The 19,915-nt window shown below is 52.2% G+C and overlaps 1 protein-coding gene across 11 annotated transcripts in view; it reads right to left on the bottom strand.

Moving 5' to 3' along the window:
- Nucleotides 1-8,059: 8,059 nt before the first annotated feature.
- Nucleotides 8,060-19,915, bottom strand: part of DCTN1 (dynactin subunit 1) — a 30,050-nt gene continuing 18,194 nt past the window's right edge. For 5 of the 11 annotated variants that reach the window (XM_081254213.1, XM_081254205.1, XM_081254214.1 and 2 more), the window contains 26 exons: nt 19,885-19,905; nt 18,437-18,628; nt 17,892-18,089; nt 17,537-17,741; nt 17,382-17,460; nt 17,108-17,267; nt 16,892-16,996; nt 16,519-16,710; nt 16,313-16,429; nt 15,914-16,066; nt 15,160-15,320; nt 14,886-15,054; nt 14,550-14,618; nt 14,252-14,314; nt 13,991-14,140; nt 13,668-13,829; nt 13,449-13,580; nt 13,091-13,216; nt 12,708-12,850; nt 12,269-12,435; nt 10,537-10,551; nt 10,211-10,344; nt 9,904-10,096; nt 9,582-9,661; nt 8,946-9,035; nt 8,060-8,537 (listed from right to left, as the gene is read on the bottom strand). In XM_081254213.1, the coding sequence (XP_081110339.1) occupies nt 8,400-8,537; nt 8,946-9,035; nt 9,582-9,661; nt 9,904-10,096; nt 10,211-10,344; nt 10,537-10,551; nt 12,269-12,435; nt 12,708-12,850; nt 13,091-13,216; nt 13,449-13,580; nt 13,668-13,829; nt 13,991-14,140; nt 14,252-14,314; nt 14,550-14,618; nt 14,886-15,054; nt 15,160-15,320; nt 15,914-16,066; nt 16,313-16,429; nt 16,519-16,710; nt 16,892-16,996; nt 17,108-17,267; nt 17,382-17,460; nt 17,537-17,741; nt 17,892-18,089; nt 18,437-18,628; nt 19,885-19,905 (3,414 nt within the window). In that variant the 3' untranslated portion in view covers nt 8,060-8,399. The remainder of the gene's footprint in view (nt 8,538-8,945; nt 9,036-9,581; nt 9,662-9,903; nt 10,097-10,210; nt 10,345-10,536; nt 10,552-12,268; nt 12,436-12,707; nt 12,851-13,090; nt 13,217-13,448; nt 13,581-13,667; nt 13,830-13,990; nt 14,141-14,251; nt 14,315-14,549; nt 14,619-14,885; nt 15,055-15,159; nt 15,321-15,913; nt 16,067-16,312; nt 16,430-16,518; nt 16,711-16,891; nt 16,997-17,107; nt 17,268-17,381; nt 17,461-17,536; nt 17,742-17,891; nt 18,090-18,436; nt 18,629-19,884; nt 19,906-19,915) is intronic. The other 6 variants (XM_081254207.1, XM_081254209.1, XM_081254210.1 and 3 more) reach the window with 5 other exon arrangements.

Below are 19,915 nucleotides of genomic sequence, written 5' to 3'. Positions count from 1 at the left end.
TTTAATTGCCTGCCTTTATAATACCATACTCAAATTACTTATTGGGTTTTAATGACCACACAAAGGCTAAAGTATCTTGCAAACCATGTAGCTCCTTCTGACTTTTGATTATCTGAATTAAGTATTACGTGTCTTTGTGCCATTGTAAGCTATGCTATGACTATTTAATATGTGAAATATAAATGTCACCTTGGACCCTATGATAAGTGAAAATGTGTTTCATGTATTCTCATTTCTAGACAACAGAAATCTAACAGATTATTAAGGATAGTGAATTAACTTGTGTTTCTCTTTTGTAAGAATGTTTATCTGTCTCAAAAGATAACTTGTTTTAATATTTTCTTCAGATAGCGAGTGATTTTTTTTTTTTTTTTGAGAAACTAAGTTTCACATGAATGCTTCAGGGTTGGAAGGCTTCTTTTAATTTAAAAGCTTTGGGGCTTATACATACTATTTGTCAAGTTGGAGGAGAACCCATTTTCCCAGATCAGATTAAAGCTTCTAAAATAGATGCTTTCAGTAGTAGCTGGAACGGCATTGCTTAAAAAGCTGACAGCCCAATAAGCATTTGGCATAGTGTTTTATTAATATTTGTTAGCATTTGTTCATTGTGGAAAAGTGTCCTTGACTAAAATCAAATATAGCTATAGAAATCACTTGCTCAACTTACTGCCGTTCAGGATACATAGATTTTGAAATTGCATTTAAAGGGATCAATGAATGTTATTATTTGTGAAACTGAACATTTTGTGTGCTGCTTATAAATATTATCTATCAATCAGTACTTGGGGAAGTTCTACTTTCTTAACCTATTAATAGCAGGAATAAAATATGAAAAATTAAACAGAAAACAAATTCTCCTGGGGGCACAAATCTTTGAGAAGTTGGAAATACCTCCCTCCCTCAGAACTAAAATTACTGGGCAATCTTTCTCTTAGCCTCCCCATTTCACGGGGAAGCTGGTTTATGCCATTCCCTTTGTTGTTGTGCAGCCAAGATTAACAAGATGGGAATAGTGGGTCATACCACACTCATGGCTGACTCTGAAGGGCTCAGCAAGCCAGGGAGAAGTGACCTCTAACGTCTGTAAAATTCACCTTTCAAGTTCCTCAACTTATTTCAGAGTCATCTCATGACCCTCATGTGCCTCTTTGTAAAGTCCTATTTAGCAATTTCAGGGGACAAAGAAATCTTGTCACTTCCTTCTCCACTAAGCCAATTCTCTGAAAAGGGATAGACTGGCCTCAGTGTGTATAAATCCAGAATTTCGACAGGGATAGGGATGGAGAAAGTCATCTTTTCTGGTCACTGTGCTATACTCTTCCTCACTGCATCCAGTGCTGACTGCAGCTCCATCACTCTCTTGCGCGTTTACATGTCTCTTCCTGTGATAAAAGGGTTGTCTGTGGCACCTCCACTATTCCGTTTGTTGAAAAGTGCAACATCTTTGGCCAGTTTGGTGTGGCTTGAATGAAGGAAGTTCAAAGGGCTGTTCTAAGTTACATTCTATGGAAGTGTTTATTTTCTTATAGCTCCACCCAGTTGCTGCATTTGAAGAAAAGCTTTACTTGGTATTTGCCCCATATTTAAAGTCAAAGGGTTTAGAATTTTGAACCTGACCTGTGGAGCAGAGGTTGAAAGCACATAAGTCTTGTTCAATACACACGTTCCCTTACTGCCTGGGTATCTATCTGACCCCTTTCCATAAACATTTTTTCAATCCTTTCAAATCTTCAGTAAAAATTTGTTACACCTACCGTCATCTGTAAAGTTGGAGAGTCACTGCTTCAGCTACTTGAAAGACTTCCCAAAGTGAAGGGTTTGATACCCATCACCTAGAGTATCTCAGAAGCAAATTGCCCTCCCATCACTTTCTTTTCCTACTGCCCAGCCTTTCCATATACAATGCTGGGAGGAGAATGCTCCTTCTCGGGTGACGGGCACTATATATTTGGTATATTAATGGGTAATCTGAGGCAAAAGCAAGAGGATATAATTTCTTTCCTCAACATCAATTTGGATGCTATTATGGACTGAATGTCTGTGTCCCCCAAAATTCATATGCTGAAATCTAATCCCCAATGTGATGTATTTTTCCAAGTAAAAGCTTTGGGAGGTAATTAGGTCAGAAAGGTGGAGCCCTCACGAATGGGATTAATATCCTCATAATAGGCCAGAGAACTAGCTTATTCTCTTTCTGCCATGTGAGGATATGAAGGAGTCAGCTGCCTGCAACCAAAAGGGCACTCTCTCCAGAAGCTGACTGTGCTGACACCCTGATCTCAGACTTCCAGCCTCCAGAACTGAGAAATCAATTTTGGTTGTTGATAAGTGACCCAGTTTATGGTGTTTTGTTATAGCAGCCCAAGCTAAGACAGATGCTTACATTCTGAATGAAGGAAATCCTTATATTTAGTTTCAAAATATATTCTCTCTCCTCGACTTCCATCTTTTATCTCCTAACGACTCTGGGTCCATTTTTTTTTTCATTGTACTCCCCCTCTGGCAAATCTATTCTTGCAGAGCCATGGCAGGACATCTTTAAATTCGTGTTTTACAAAGAAACACTAAAAGGAAAATCTCTACAATCACTAGTGACTACGTACTGGGAACCCCTGTTCTCAGTCTTCCTCCACGTTGTGTTCTTTGTATTCTCAGGATAACATAAGCTATATTTGAATTGCTGACACACTGAAAATGAAGTTTAAGATATATGCATATAAAGTATATGTTGTATTGGTGCACTAATGGTAATTTAGAATATGGAACTCAAAAGACAACTATTTGTAGTATATATCTTTTTCTTGAACCTTACCCGAATACACACACTATAACACAAAACATTTATAAGACAATCAGGGAAATTTGAACACGGGATATTTGATGAATTTTTTTTTAGGTGCCATAATGGTATTGTAGTTTTCTTAAGTGCTCTTTTAGGGCTACTAAAATACTTTTGGATGAAATGATGTCTGGGACTTGCTTCAAAATAATCTGGGGGTAGAGGGAAGTGAAGAAGAGCTACACAGAGGAAACACGGTGGATCATGAAACAATGAATATGGGCACATGGAGATTCACTACACTCTACTCTCTTCATTTGTATGTTAAAATTTCCCACAATAAGAAGTAACAAAACACAGGGTGACAGACACATATTTACTCTGACACCAGTTATTTGAGCGAGATGAGTCCAGGTCTCACCCCCGAACTCCCCAGCCTTCTGGAGAGAAATGGAGGCCAAACATCCCAGGCTACCCCGAGTACCTCAGCAACAGAGGCTGTCTGTCCCTGGGAGCAGCACTGCCTGTTTCCGTTGTCACATGTGGTAGAGACGAAGGAAGCCTGGGTGAATGGACATGCTTCTCGATATACATAGAGGAGGAGAGGGCTACATGGAGTTTAACAGCCACAGGGAGGCAGGAGAGGCTGCTCACCCTCAGATTCCAAGTTCTCTAGGTGTTCTGGGCCTCCCTGACAGGGTTCAAGGTACTTGGTGCTATGAAGCTTCCCCAGTCGGGCACGTGGAGTGGTAGACCACACAGGCTCCTGGCTCACCTTCAGCTCCAAGGCTGAGTAGGGCAGAATTGGCTCTGGGGCCTTGCACATTTCCTGGGATTAGCCAGCAGAGACTCGGTCTCTGTGTTGCACCCACTCCTCTTCCCACTCCGCGACAGCACAGAAAATGGGAACCACGAAGGTAAATTCAAACTGGGCTGAGGTAGGAGTGCCACGAACATTTGACTCCTCCTCAGCCTTGGCCTGCTAACAGTAGGAGGAAACAGTGCCTGGATGGTAGAAAAATAGGATGGTAACCACCCATGAAAACAAGCCAGAAACTGGGGCACTGAGGACTGCCTGTCCTTTGGAGCCAAAGTATGATTTGTGTCCCCAGTGTACATCTTGGGAATGTGGCTGCTTGCATTTTATTTCCTTTTCATTTGTTCAATACCCTCCTCCCCCAGTATCATTTCTTATTGAGTACCTGTGTCAAACATGCTTTCTCATTTAACCTTTCCCTGAAGATTACCTGAGGAAAAAGTACCACCTGAGGAAGGTGCTATTAGCCTCACATTATAGACACAGAAACTGAGGTTGAGAAGTTAAGCCACTTCCCTTAAGTTCATACAGCTTATAAGTGTAAGGGCTGGGATATAAGCCTTATACTTACTTCACAAAGTTGTCTCCAGGTTGGGGAAGGTGATGTTGACCCTGGAAATCTGCCCAAGAACCCCAAAAAGAGAGGGGCTCATAGGAGACAAAATTGAGACTGTGTTCTTGTATCACAACTGGCAGTTCTGGGTGTAGATGGATCAAAGGAGACTGTTCCCATGCTATGCACCATCCTTGGTACACATAGTGCCTCACTAGGCCTCCCTCCCCACCACATCCTGTCCGTTTCCAGGAATCTCCTGGGCTCCACGAGCAGCCCCCATCATCATCTACAGGCAATGAGGCCTGCGTCAGCCATCTGCCATGCCCGGGCCACCCAGCTTCCACCACTGACTATCGGGGAACAGTGGTGCACACGTGCTGCCCTCTCCCACTTCTCGCCACCACGACCCAGTTTCTTTTCCCTCTATTCCACCAGCAGAGGGAGCTCTGACCAGCTCGGCAGGCATCTCAGAATCATGCCACTTTCTTTCTGAACTCAAGCCCCTTTGACCACTGAGCAATACAAGGCACTCTCGACTGCCTCCCCCACCTCTCTCTCCTCCTCGGCCCTGTGGCCCCTCCTCCGGGGGTCTCTGCCGGGCTCTGCTGTGGGTCCTTTGCCTCTGAGAACCGCCCAGGGCTCCGCCCTCCTCCTGCCCTACACCCTCTCCTCAGGTGACCTGCAGGCTCACCCGATTCCCAGGCCTCCAGCCGCTTATTCCGTCCTGACCAAGTCCTATAGGCCAGTGCCCGTCTGTGCACCTCACCCTTCAGGACTTGTATGATGTGCCCAGCTGCAGGGTGTGGGATCTGGCTTTTCTGGTGGTCAACTAACACAGTCCCAGCAAGTGAAGCGGAGCAAACACCCAACAGGGCACACTTGGAGCAACAAAGGACAGCAGACAGGAGAGAGAGGAGGTGAATCTGCCGTCTCCATCCCCCCATCAAGCCAAACTAGCATTTCTGTAGAGTCTATCCAGAGACGTCTCACGTGGACAAGTGGCCGGTGGTGTATTTGTGAAGCAGTGGCCCACGCATGAAAACAAACCTTGTGTTTTCTTCTCTTTTCCTGCCTAGCTTTCCTCACCCTCACTGCTTGGGGATTGTATCTACCAATAAAGCACTAGCACTGCAGCTGTGCCTCAGGTTCAGTTTTCTAAGTAACCTGAATTAATACACCTCATCCCAATCATGTCTTCAACCACCACTGACACACTCCCAACTCATTCCCCGAAGTTGATCTCCAATCCAGACTTCTCTGCTGAGCTGTATACCCGGTTGGTTCCAACTGCCAATGGACATGTCCACTTGGACATTCTCACAGGCACCTCAAACTCATTTCTAAAATGAAACTCATAGTGCTGCTCCCCAAACGTGTGCCCTTCTCCTGTGTTTTGGGGGAGGCAGAGATGAACTCTCAGTCTGGCTACAGAAGGAGACAGATGGGTGAACTCACAATTACAATGGAAAGAGACACTTACTGGTATAAAGCGATGCCACAAGGGCATGTACTGAAGAAGAGAAGAAAGGCTGCTGTGGGCCAGGCTTGCATGCGTTCTCTCATTTAGCCTTTACCACAGCCCCGTAAGGTATCATTATGCCTATTTTGCAGTTGAGAAAGCAGACCAGAAATTAGAAACCTCGCCAAGGTCACAAAGCAACTAAATCCAAGCACACCTGAAAAAAAAAAAGGTTCATACTCTTTGCTGCTCCAGAAGAGGATTGGAGATTTCCAAAGGTAGCGGTGCCAGAACTGTCTTAATAAATGAACAGGCTGTCGGCTAAGATGGGGTGGGGTGGGGTGGGGGCAGAGAGGTAGAAAGGAAGGAAGGAGGTAACTGGAATTCTTGGCAGTGGGAAGAGGCCTGAGCAATCACATGGTGGCAAAGAAACTGCAGGGGTTCACTAAGCCTAGACCATAAGGCACAAGAGAGGCTGGAGAGGTGGGCAGGATCCAAATCATGGATGGCCTCATGCACCATTCTAGTGAATTTCAATTTTAAATTCTAGACACTTGGAGGAACCATTTCAGGATTTTGTTTAACTTTTAAATTCTACTTGAAAGAACCATTTCAGAATTTAAACAGAGAATGACACAGCCCAGTGTGCATTTTGGAAAGGTCTCTCAGGCATCCATGAGAATTGGGTGAGAGAGGCAACAGAGGTAGGATGACCATTTCAACAACTGCTGAAATACCCAGAGCAAGAAATTATACACAAAGTTAGCAGTGGAGGGAGTGGAAAAAAGTGAACAGGTGTGAGAGACAGTAATGAAGGAAAAACTGAACAAGACTGGGTAACTAAATTAGCTAAGGAGAGTGGAGAAGCCATCAGATACCCTGGTTTGTGGCTTGTCATATACAGGACGTGGAAAAGATGCTTTCCGTTTTAGACATGCTGACTTTGAGATAGATACCAACGGGCAATTGAATAAATAAGTATGGTATTCGGAAAGCGGTAATGGTGAGAAACCACTACCAAGGCAAGAACAGAACAAGAAAGCCCTGTCCTCTTCTCGTTCCCCCGGGAGTTGCCCAGTCTCGGCCCTTGGTACCTTAACCACCAATGGGAAGGGAGGTCAGCAGCTTAGGCAGAAAGGACAGGAACACAATCCAATCCCAGGGAAAGAACAGTGTGGTCTGCAACTTCCTCAGCACTAGAGGCCAATTTGGAGAGGTGAGGTAAAGACTGTCTGATATCAAGACACAGCCACCCTCCTCAACCAATTCTGGAAGAATTAAGCCCTAATACCCTAAGGTATCCCTTAAGTATATAAAGAATTGTATCCTATGCATCTAGAATGGTATCAGCTATGTGTAATCCTTGAGAGTATGGAGGAAAGTCACACAAATCATTTTCTCTTGGAACCCCAGGTGAAAAAGGCTAAAGTGCAGAGCAGGTATCAAAACACCACAATCCACTGACCTTCCCAGAGGGTGCACCCGTTGGGAATGCGCCCAGCGCTAACGTGTGCCCTGGGCTCCCCACCTGGAACCTCCTTGTCCTGTTTGCTCCTTTCCCGCAAGCAGAGGACCTGACCTAGCTGGAGCTGCTCCTAAGCACTAGGGGTCTCTCCCTCCAATTGGATCAGAGACCTCTGGCAGCCTGCGTAGGATTTCCCCAAGGAGGGAATAAAAGAGAGTATCAAGGGAATTCCCTGGCAGTCCAGTGGTTAGGATGCCACACTTCCACCGCAAGGGGCGCGGGTAAACGGCGCAGACAAAAAAAAAAAAAAAAAAGAGAGAGAGAGAGAGACACAGTATCAAGGAGTCAGCCAACTGAACTAAACTGGGGTTAAGCTCTAAAATGCCAGGACACTGCTCATTGGCCTAACGGGCCCCAAATCTAGAAGTGATTTCAGTAGGGGTGGGCCAAGGCCCAGAAATGTGCAAATTTTTTTCAAAGGAGCTCCCCAGGTGATACTAATTTGTAGTGGGACTTGGGAGCAGCTTTCGCAACTTCTATCTTTTCTTACCGGTCTGTTGCTTTGGTCTTCCCTTGCTTAGTAAATGTTCCCCGAGAGGCCCCAGATCTTATGGGGAGACTGTGCCAGTGCATCAGGAAGTTGGCTGGGGTGATGATCATACCATTAGCCCAGCTCCAAACGCTGGCCTGAAGAGCAGTGGAAGATCCAGAAAGCAGAGGCAGGCCTGCTGGCAGAGACTACATACTCCTGGCCTCCTAATTCCATCAATGAACTCAGGAGCTGAGCCCGTGGTCTAGCCCTTTTCCCCTTGCTTCGAGAAACTTACTGCACACAAATTTGAGGAACACAGCATTCTACTGGTCACTACAGAGGGAGACCTTCAAATATGACCCAGCCAAAGCCTCCTCAGCATCCCTTCTCCGCTCCTGCTCTGAGCCAAATGGCCCAAGTCCCACTCCCAACACCACACAGAGAACACTGAAGCAGAAGTGACTTTAATCAAGGGGTGAAGTCCTCAGTCAGGGAGACCTCACTTGACCTTTGGTGGTGGGGTCTCAGCCTACCTACCCACCACGGCCCCTGGGGCTCCTCAGGAAGGAGGGAGCAATTGAACAGCAAGTTCCAGCAGAGGTCAGGGAATGGAAATAGGGGAACCAGGTCAAGGGGCAGGGGCAGGGCACCGACAGGTGGGAGTGAAGCTGAAAGGGGCAGGAACAGCTTTACACAGGCGGCTCTACCTGGGGGCTACCCGGCGGCTATGCATCAGGCAGAGTGGCACCAGGAGGGCTGAGTGTAGAAGACAGCGAGGGAAGGAGCACTTAGGAGATGAGGCGACCATGGAGCTGGTGCAGCTGCTCCTGGGTGAGCACCAGCCGGTGTCGCTGTCCAAGGCCAGCAGCACACGAGAAGGTCACTTTGCCCATGTATACAGTGTCGTCCTGCTGCTCCTCCTTGGCCTGGGAGTTGGGAAGGGGAAGAGGCCCCCGGGTCAGGGGCCCACTTGAGCTGTGAGCCACGGACAGGGTCCCCGAGCACCGAGACCCTGGGTGGCTGAGGCTTTGAGGCCGCTAGGCTGTAATGACCACATTTTCCAAATCAGAATTGAGGTGTACAGCCTGACAAGGGAGTTTTGAGCCCCTTCTGATGTCAAAAGTCAAAGAAGATGTTTAACTGCTAAAATACTGGAATTTCAGGAAGCAATGCAAGCGCTCTTAAGATACTTGCAAGTAAGACTTGGCCAGATTTCTCAGGATGTTCAGTTGTTGGACCTGAGACCCTAGAAGCCTCTTCAAATTCTGGAGGAGAGGGGAAGGACCCACCTGAGCCCTCCATACTGCCCATCACCCTCCCCCGCTCCCTCTTACCCTGAGGAAGGCTGATGAAGGGAAGGTGGCAAAGTCAGTGGGGACCGTGGCTCCAGGGCGCTGAGACACAGTCTCCTTAAGGACCTCATCCTGGCAGAGGGGAAAAGGATTCACTTAGGGGACGCCCACAGGCTAGCCCAGTACCTCCCTGGTTCCACAGGAAGGACACTAACACCACAGAAGCAGGGACCAACCCTCTTTATCTAATACTTCTGCTCTCAGCTCCAATCCCATCCCTACCCAACAGCCTTACTTTACAGATACTCACCCTTTTAAGACTCAACTCAGATTCTATGGCTTCTAGGAGGCCATTTCCAACCATTCTACTCTGCAGTGATATCAGCTCTGACAGAAGCTGTGCCTGAAACCACACACTCTAAAGAGGATCCTAGCTCAACCCATTCTGTTGATAAGAATCTGTTTTCTGTTGATGAGAATCTGTTTGGGAGTGAGGGCAGGCTCCCAAGGCAGGAATCCCGCCTCCCGTTCCATCCCCTCCCCAGTGTGTCACCTAGCACAGGGCTGGGCCCCCAGGAACCCTGGGAGTCCTTGTGGAAATGACCATGCTAGGGGCTCCACCACGGAATGCTCTGAAGTGGGCACTGTCGGGTGAGAAAGGGCAGGGTCTAAACTAACCTTGAGCTTCTCGATGGTGTCGCTTAGGGACTTGAGCTGAGCCACTTGCTCCAGGAGCTGGGCCGATGGGCTCTTGGCAGCTGTGGGGAGAGAAGGCTAGTGAGGTCCACCAAGGCCCAGGCAGGCAGCTGTACTGGATTAAGGGTCATTAGTGCGGATACTGGACCGGCTCATGGAGTAGACATGTAAGAGATTAGGTGAATCAAGCAAATTAAACACTGAGGCCAAAGTGCAGTGCTAGGAAGAGCCTCTCGGGCGTGGGAATTGCCTGGGGTATGGGGAAGGGGTGTGCTTTTCATCTCAGGACTTGGCTGGTCCGTACCAGGGCTGGTGCGGGTGATGTCCACGACGTGGGTGTGTGCGCTCAGCTGATTCAACGTCTCCAGCAGCTGGTTAGTCTTACGATACAGCACCCCGGCAGCTAGGTCACTGCCAGGGCCCTCACGGGGTAGGAGAGAGGGCTTTGCCACGTGCAGAGGGGGCAGGGCTGCTAAGGATGCCTTCATCTGGGCTCCCTGCGGGGAAGGGGGAGGAAGGGTCGTGGTAACAAGTGAGAGAAGGCCCTGCCATGTGTCATCAACGAGGCAGTGACACTCCACCTCTACCCATCCTCCCTGCGACCTCCTCACCTTGAGGATGCTGTTCTCATGCTGGAGCTGGGAGATGTGCAGCCTCATGGCAGAGATCTGCTGAAGCAGCAGTGGTGAGTCCTTCACCAGCCCGGGGCCTGGCACAGATCCCGGAGCCTGCCCAGGGGCACCTGCTATGGGCACCATAACAAATGTCACAAGCCCCAGGTGCAGGAGGCTGACGATGGGCTCCACCCCTACTCATCCCCTTTCCTTATCCCCTCCTACCTCCAGTCTTGCTTGCTCCCAAGGGGGTAGTCTCACCCTGCTCCCCCAGCCCCAATTCCCACCAGCCCTGTTAACCCCCCACCAGGATGGGTCTCTACCTCGCTGCTGTTCTTCTGTGCTCAGGATAGCCCATGGGGGAGCAGGAAAAGAGGAGAGAGGAATTAGATGATCTGGGAGTGACGGGGACATGCCACAGGAATCCTGGGCATGCAGGAAGACTGCTTTCCTAATCACCAGACCTTCTCTAACAAGACCCTGCCACTACTTTTGGGGAAAGAGCAAATATGTGAGAAAGACAGAAAAGGGGAGCCAGGCCACGATACAGGGTGCAACACGTGAGCAAGAGTGGCAGCGGGAGTGCGCGCGGGGGGCAGCGCTTGAGGCCGTTCCTGCCTCCCTGCCTCGGACCCCAGCTCCCAGAAGGGCAGACGGAACGCTCCTGAAACCCTGCTATGTCTGCACCCTTAGTGCTCCCCAGCAGCAAAACTTAAGTGGAGGATGTAGACACATTCCCATGTTCCTCAGGTGCGCCAGTGCTGAGACAAAAGTCACCCTTTTTTTGGTGTGAAGTTTCATGAACTAAGAACCAATATTTGTTTAAAGAGCCTATGCTAAAACAATGCAATGCTGTAACTCTGGAGACTCCCCTCCCAAGGAACATGGAGCCGTCTGCACCACAAGAGTCTAAAGTCAAGAAGACGCTCGGTCATTTTCAGGGTCAAGCGGCACCAGTGACGGGGCCTTTGATGACGACAAGACCCTAGGTGAGGCCGGCTGACGAGGCAAGCGCAGCAGGGGAGATCTAGAGATCCCGAGGGTTTAATTCCATTACAAGGAGTTTGTCTTCTGGAGGTGAGAAGGGTAAGGAAGAAACTGAAGAGAGAACAAAAACCAAACTACATGGTAGATGAGAACTAACATGGTGGTGGCCGCCTCCTTGGTCAGGAAACTAAGGAGACTAGGCCTGGAAGCCAGAAAAACTCCAGGTAAGGAGCCCTGACCACACTAAGAGACCAGGCAAAGGTCAGAACACAAGCCCCAAGTGAAACTAGGAGAATTCAGCAATGGAAGAGACAACCACTCTATAGGGTGAAGCCACGTGAACTCAGTGGGGAAGAAAAAATGCAGTGCCCAAGCAGAGGAGTAATCAAGGGCAAGCACCATCCCCTGCTGTGGACACCACAGCAGTTAGCGCAGCCCGCTGCAGGCTGCGGACCCTCTGGAATACAGGGCTGGGACAGAAGAGCCAGACTGCAGACCCAGCAGGGACATCTACTAGAGTCCAACTGGCACTGTAATTCTGAGCTTCACCAACAACTGGGTAAGGCCCCACTGCCCCACCTTGGTCAGAACTCTGCACATATCTTCAAGGAGAAGTAAAAACTTGGTGAAAGTTGCCAGAGGGCTTCCTTGGTGGCGCAGTGGTTAAGAATCCACCTGCCAGTGCAGGGGACACAGGTTTGAGCCCTGGTCCAAGAGGATCCCACATGCCACGGAACAACTAAGCCCACGCGCCACAACTACTGAGCCTGTGCTCTAGAGCCCAGGAGCCACAACTACTGAAGCCCACGTGCCTAGAGCCCGTGCTCCACAAGAGAAGCCACCGCTATGAGAAGCCCGCGCGCAGCATGGGAGACCCAATGCAGCCAGAAATAAATAAATAAATTCATTAAAAAAAAAAAAAGTTGCCACAGAGTGAAACTGGGCAAGCATGTTCCTGGTCGAATATCCAGGGGTAAAAGGGGGGGCAGAGGTCAAACTGAAGCCAAGGGCAGGAGGGGGGCCATCTGACCTCCTCTGGGCTAGTGCTGCCTGTCCTACTGCACTCACCACCGGCAATGCCAGACACCAGGGTAGCAATACCCGAGGGAGGGGGAGCCCGGAGCCCCTCGATCGTGCGCTTGGACTGGCTGTTCAATCGCTGCTTTAACTCTGCTTTCTCTGCCTCCAGCTGGTCGATGTCAGCCTGAAGTGCATCCATCGTCTCCTCGAAATCTCTGTGAAAGAATCTGGGCTTGGACAGGGTCCCTTCCCCGTGGCCCCAGCCCCCCTTCTCAGTCCTAACTGGTCCTTGGAGTAGCCCTACTGCTGAGGAGCCAGGGGCAAAAGAGGCTCAGGTTGGGACGAGATGACGGGGATGTCAGTTGGGAAGGAGGAGCGTGTCTGTCCCCCTGGGGAGTCTCACTACAAGAGGCCCCGGGCTAGGCGGCAGGGAGCTGCTGGCAGGAGGGAGGGGTGGAGCGAGCAGGGGCCTGGGAAGCTGCCTGACTTCTCCTTCTTCCGCAGCAGCGCCTGGGTCTCCTCCAGCCGAGTCTGGACCTTCTCGATGCGCTCATCTGCATCCTTGGCTGCACTGTCCAGCTTCTTCTCCAGGAGGCTCAGCCGCACGTTGGCCTCACTGAGCTCTTCCCCCTGGACGAGGGCAGAGAGCGTCTAGTGCCCTTACCCCCTCCCATGGCCCCCCAGAGACCTGGGATAGACCACGAGATAGAAAGCTTCGTGAGGGCCCATGAGAACTCGCACTGATCACAGCTGCCACTTGTCCCCACTCAACCCCCAGCCCCCCTCCGGTATGATCACCAACACTCACTGCTTCCCTGTGCCCCATGCTATCTCCTGGCCCCCCAGATCCAGAGCCTTCCCTATCCTCACCTTGATCTTGAGTGACTTCTTCAACTCCTTAATAACTGTCTCTCGATCTTCAAGCTTCAAGCCCAGGCCTTCAGCATCTGTGATCTCTGCACGGAGGGCTGCAGCCCGCAGCTCAACTGGGGGAGGCTAAGGGCAGGGACAGGGGACAGAGGGCAGGGATAGGGAGAGGAGGTCGTCAAGGCACTCCTTTCAGAGATGCAGCCAAAGGGAAAATCTTCTCCTTGCCTTCTAGGCAGGATGGTGCTCCCCAGACTCCTTCCTGCTGCCGCCCAGCCCCCCTCCCACAATTACCAGCAGCTCTCCAAGTCCTGCTCCTTCAGGCCCCTGGAGCCCCTCTCCAAGGAGCGACCCCACCCACCTTGCTGGGGGGCCGTTCTGCATCATACTCTCCCTCCTGCATGGCTGTGGCCAACTTGTTCATGGTACTGATCAAGATGTTGCATGACTGGCGGAGACACTCATAGGGGCTGCTGGAGGGGGTTCCGTAGATCTGCAGGTGCCAAGGGCAGTAGTGAAAACCCCACACTGGTCACCTGACTGCCCCATTACCACCTTCTGCCCAGCCTTCCCAGCCCACCTGCTCGCCTGCTTTGGAAGCCAGCTCCTCCAGGGCAGCCACAGGCAGGCCTTCATTCTCTGCCAGCGGGGCAATGAGCTGGGCAGCAGCAGCGGCCACCTCCTGCAGCACAGCCACCACCCACGTCAGGTGTTTCCTGCAGTCTAGGAGTGTGTCGGATACCTGTGCAACAGGCCAGAGTCAGGAGCCCACTCTGGGCCCAGCACCACAGCTCCCAGCTACCTCAGGACCATTCTTGTCCCCCGACCACATCCAGATCCTGACGTGCCGGGCCCCTCCTGGTTCTACTTGGCTTCCTTCCCACCCCCCCTCACAGCCCAAACCTGTGGTCCAAAGGCCAGTGCAGCTGGGATCCCAGGAGCATCTGTCCCTGGCATTCGCCTCCGGATCTTCTTGCAGAACTGGCGGATATCACTGCACGAAGTTTCCAGGTCCCGGAGCAGGAGGGCAATATCTGAAGCCTCCTGCCCACCCTACTCAGGGAATAGGAAACAGATGGAGAGGCAAGTCAGCACTAGGGCTGGGGCGAGGAGGTGGGGACGCAAAAGGAAGAGGAGCTCCAATGGACCTAGCTGTGCCCTCACCTGCAGGAAGGCCCGCAGCCGGCCCACCTCCACACTCATGCAGTCCAGGGCACTCTGCGTGAACTGTGAGGACAGAAGCAGGTGGTTGTCAGCCCCCGACAGGAGCCCTTCGCCCCATCGCCATCTCTAAGAAGTCTCCGCCCTCGGCTGGCCCCCATCCGTAAGTGGGTCCTCTGGCTTCCCTGATCTGCCCTTAGTGACCCTGTTCCAGTCTTATGTGACACCCCTTGAGGTGTGATCTGCTGTCTTCCGTTTCTGATCTCTGTAAGGGGTTCAACCGCTGGCCCAGACACCTCACCTTAATGTGGTCAGCCAGCTGTATGGTACTGTCCTCCGGTTGTTCAGAGAGGTGGATGCTGTACAGGTGCTGAGGAGGGACGGCAAAGAAACAGACAGTCTTCAGGCCTCGGAAGAAGGGAGAATTCTTCCCAAACTGCAGTTCGACCCTGTCATCACAGGACTCCAGAGGTATGAGAGCATCCAAAACCCTCAAGGAGCCGCATCCTAAGGTGAGCCCATCTACGAGCCTCAAGCCATCGGCCTGGGACATACAACCTTGGCTACACTGGCAACAGCCTCCAGCAGAAAAAACCCTCCCTCCCTCCTGTGCCAAGGCTGAATTCTCGCCCCAGACCTGGTAGTACTTGATGGCTTTGGTGAGAGGCTCTACGTTGACAGTCTCATCCAGCTGATCCTTGTGCAGCAGCTCAATGAGAAAATCCAAGGAGCGTTCGTGGGCACTCATCTCAGGGTAGAGGCTGCCCACCTTCTTATACATGTCCACGCTGCACTGAGAGAGGGCACTAGAGACCAGAGAAGGGCCCTGTGAGGCCAGGGTCTACCAGGCAATCTCAGTTCCAGCCAATCTGGGACCCGTGGCCCTGGAGTAGAGGTCAGGGGTTACTTACTGCTCATAACGGTGGAGTGTGGCCTGCAGCAAACTCAGCGAATACACCAGCCCAGCAGCAAAGCTGAGCTGCTCCCCCACAGCTCCTCGAAGTCCTGGCCGCTCTGAACAGTTCTCACTTAGTTCAAATTTCTCCTGGGCCTGCTTCCGGATTAGCTCCGCCTGTGGGGAGAAGCACCAGAGAGCTGGGGCTCAGAGCAGAGGATGGAGAACGCAGACTCAGGAATATAGCGAGCTGAGCAACTATGCAGGGGGCATGGATACATGGGGAGAAAGCAGAAACAGCTCTTAGGTGGGCAGGGACTATCACATGGGGACAGGGTAATGATGTGATCACTGGTGGTTATGAAGATTTGGGACGTGGGCATGGAAGGGTGGCAGGACCGGCGGGACCAAGCTCTTTCCCGCCTTAAAGCTGCTGCTCCTGCTGCCCCTCTACCTAGAAGGCTACCCTGACAACTACCTCCCCACGAACTCCTGGTCATCTTCTAAGTCTCGCCTCAAATGTCACGCCCTCAGTGACACCCCTCCGTCTGAATCAGCTCTCTGACCGTGCTCTCAAAAACGCCACCTCCCCTTCAGAACACGCCATCTGTAACACACATCCATCTGTGGCGCTGTGGACCGTGTTCCTCCACTGCATCATAAACCCTGTGAGCAGGGAGAGTGACTGCTCTCTTCACTTGGCCTCCTCAATGCCTGGTTCACAGCAAGTTCAGCAGATTCCTGTTGGGCACGTGATTGATAGATCATACCTTGCAAATGAGACGAGGCATGAGCAGCAGCACCAGGACGCAGTCATGGTCCCCGCCTGGCCGAAGGAAGCTGTCAGGCATGAAGGCTGTCAGCAGGGACATGTGCCGGTTGGCCTGTGCCACCTCCATCTGCCTCAGTTCCATCTCAATTGCCTGTGAGGTAGACAGGGAGGTGGGCTCTCAGCCCGGCTGCAGAGAGCCTCATAACCACCATGCCACGCTCCCCCACGTCCCCCGCTTCTAGGACAGGCCCAGGCCAGAAGTCTTCCAAACCACCACACAAAGCACCCCCCCATCCGGGAAGCTGAAGCCCAGCACCCCACACCAGATCAGCCCACCGCCACACCCAGGCTGGGGTCCCCAGCGCTCAGCCCCGTGCGACCCACCCACTTTGCGGACCTTGGCGTGGGCCTTAGTCTCAGCAAACTTGATCTTGAAGTCGAAGGTCTCAGGGGGCGGCTGCTGCTGCCTCTCCACACTGGCTTCCTGCTGGTTTGTCAGTTCCCGGTTCACATCCTGGGAACAGGGACGGACAGTGAGGCACAGCTGGGTCCTCAGGGAGCCCCGGGGAGATGGTGGGCAGAGAGTAGCGGGTGTGCAGGCACCTGCAGGTGGGCGGTCAGCTGGCGATACTTCTTGATGGTTTGCTGATAGTCTGCCACCGTCTCCTGGGCCGCCTCCACACGCTTCTGGGCCTCTCGCACCCGAGCACCCGCCATATCCAGCTGCTCCCGCAGCTCCAGTTCTGTCTCACGGGCGTTCTCCTGCAGCTCATCGTTCATTTCATTCATGGCTTCCTGGGAGGCCACAGGGGAGTTGAGGCAAAGGAAAGGCAGAGTCAGGGGAGCAGGCCAGGGTGGGTTCACTCACCACGCCTCCTACTCAAAGGTCAGGGGTCACATGTCAGCCCTTCTCTCAGCAAGTCCCTTCCAAATACCCTCCATCAGGGTCATGAGTCAGAGTCTGCTCTTCTCTTACCAAGTCCCCCACGGTTTCTCTCAATTCCCGCACTTTCTCTTCCAGATTCAGGTTCCGGTCTGTCAGCATCTCCACCATCTCCTCAGCACCCAGAGCAGCATCCACCTGCGTTACAGAGAGGGAACAAGGAGAAGGGCTGAAAGGTGCCTAGAAACAGAAGGCACCAAAAAGCGAGTCAGTGGAGGTGCTCTGGGCAAGGCGCTGGGCTCCCCAGACCTGCTCCTTGAGCTCATCAATGGTGCTCTCTGCCTGGCTCAGCTCCTCCTGCAGACGCTCCCGCTGTTGCCTCACAACCTCCAGCTCTTGGTTCTTCTTTTCCATGAGCTTCTGGAGTTTCACGTGCTCCTGCTTCTCGGAGGAAGAAAGATCCCGCATTCTGTGGGAAAATGGGGAGAGAGAAGAGAGAGTGCGTGCGTCGGAGTCAGCGGGTGGTGGGCGCTCTAACACATCTGGAGACAGGAGAGGGAGCCGCGCCGCGAGAGGACCCTACCTCACTAGGGCATCCTTTAGGCGGGCGTTCTGCTCCTCAAGCTGCTTGAGCTGATAACTGGACGCAGCGCCATCTGAGCCTGGGGAAAACCATTAATACTTTCAGACAAAGTTCCAACCCCACCATTTGGCCCCCAGCAGCTCCTGGCCCCTTACCCTTCTCTTCAATCTCAGCCTTGAGGATCTCCAAGTCAGTGGTGAGCTCGTCCACACGTTCCTTCAGCGCCTCCACCTCTTGCTGTAGGGACTCAGCCCGCTCTTCGGCCATCTCCTTATCCAAAGTGGCCATCTCGATGGCATCGGCAGTGTCAGCCATCTCCTCCATGTAGCGTTCCTTTGCCTCTAGGGCCTCCTTGGCTTCCTGAAGAGGAGTGGAGGTCGGTTGGGGTACAAGCACAGAGCTGCCTTATGCACCCTTTCTCACAGGACACTCCAGGCTCCAGTTTCAGCTTCCAGTACACTTCCTTGGGTCCCGTGCCTCCCCAGACACCCTCTTCATCCCAAGTCCCACCTTCCGAGCCTCCTTGAGGCGCCGTTGCAGGTCTGCCTGCTGCTCCTGCATTTTGCTTTTCCATTCCTGCACCTGCTCCAGCTGAATCTTGTGTTTCTCCAGCTCTTTTAGCTTTGCCTTGTCTTCTGCACGTTTCAGTCGCAGGGTCTCCAGTTTCTCCTCCAGGTCCCGCACTTGGGCCCTCAGCCCCTCCTCCTCCTGCAAAGGAGAGACCCTTCAGTCTGTGCACAGCCTCCCCCGTTTTCCCCATCAAGACTGAGCTGGAGTGGAGAGGACAGGAATGTGTGCAGACATCATTCCAGGCCCAGGGCCAAAGCAAGTGGCACACAAACATCTGAGAAGAGCCTGATACATAAGGGGAAAGTGTGGAAGGGCAGAGAGTACAAGGCAGCTTAGTCAGTGATGCGACACCTGTATGCTGGGTCCCCCACTCTTCTAATCCAAGTGCTGGGTCTCCCCCAACCCTGGGAAACTTCGAAGACCCTGCCAGGGGTCATAGGCCCTTTCGTGTCTTGGATCTTCTTCACTCCAACCCCAGACCTTACCTTAGACGGGGAAGGAAGCGGTGGGGCTGCTCCAGGAGAGGTGAGGGCTGGCGTAGGGATGATGGGTGCCGCCAGCGGAGTCTGAGCTGGGGTGCTGGGCTCACTGCTGCTCAGCTCACCTGCTGATGCTGAGCCAGAGGGGCCCAGGGAACTACTGGCCCCAGCTACCCCAGTGCTGGCTGGGCGGGTGGGCTATTCAGACAGGATAGGGGCAGACCAGAAAAAGTGTAGGGGACAGGGGTGGTGAAAGAGAGTAAGACAATATGAGAATGCGGTGAGGGAAGTCACAGAGAAGGAACACGGCAGAGAGTATCAAAGCACAATGCGGACAGAGAAACAGTGATGGGCAGAAGGAGGTGACACAGTCAGAGGCAGTGACAAAGGACCGGGGCAGAGCGGGGGTGAGAGGATGGCCGGGGAGGAAGGGATGGAAAAAGACATGAGATTACAATGCTCCTCCCTTGGCACCGACCCCACATTCCTCCAAGCTCTGGCACTAACCCTTCAGAGCAGAATCCCTGACTCCCCAGACCATTCCTTTTGTGACCCACTTGTGATCATTCTAGCAATTTCTTAATACTCCCAATCCCATTGTTGCTCTGGGCCTGTGTCTTCCTCCCCAAGAGGGAGAAAGTGCCTCAGTGTCACTCCCAGAGAAAAAGAACAGATTGATCTCTAACTTTCATGTTCCCAGAGAAGGCTGGGCTAAAAGTGGGGGCACTAGGCCCCCCAGCTCTTTAAATCAAGCTGATTCTCCTTCCCTTGATCTACTTCAGGGGACCCTGCAGGTAAAAGAGCCAGGGTGAAAGTTGTAATCCTTGGCTCCCCTCTGAAACAAGGTCAGTACAGCCAACCCATCTGACACCTCCCGCCCTCCAAGACAGAGGGGCTCTAATCAGATGACACTACCCAGGCCCCTGTGGAGCTGAGGCCCTGGAGCACAGGCCTGCCCAGTGCTCCTCCCTGCAGGGCTGAGCCCTGAAGCTCTCCCGATGGGCTGACACTCAGAGACTACATGCTCAAAGCCTTTCACAGATACACCCACCTCCTTATCTCCTGACATTTACACTGCCAAGTTCTTTTTCACCTTTCCTCCAATTCCCGCCCCTCCCCCAACACACACACACACACACACACACACACAACACACACACACACACACCTGGTCTAAGTGCCCTTCTTCAAGAAAGCCTACCTTGATTAACTACAATTACTCTAGTTTCTCTTCTGCACTGAAGCTACTGGCTGACACCCTCCAAAGAGCCGGAAGTCACTTTCCCCGGAGGGGCCTGTCATTACCCTCAGTCCCCTCACTCCCCTTAAGAGAACCCAGGATACACCGTGACCAACGTACACTTGCTCATACACATGCCCACATACATGCACATGCCTAAACTGAGTGTGTGTACACTCAGCAGTAGCTTGTACAGAGGCCTGTTTTTCCTCACCTTGGGCCGCCGGGTTGTAGTCTGGACAGGC

The sequence above is a fragment of the Mesoplodon bidens genome (genome assembly GCF_964165515.1).
Source record: "Mesoplodon bidens genome assembly, chromosome: 14".
NCBI lineage: Eukaryota > Metazoa > Chordata > Mammalia > Artiodactyla > Ziphiidae > Mesoplodon > Mesoplodon bidens.
The sequence above is the reverse complement of the archived record's forward strand: the minus strand, read 5'-3'. Positions and strand labels throughout refer to the sequence as shown.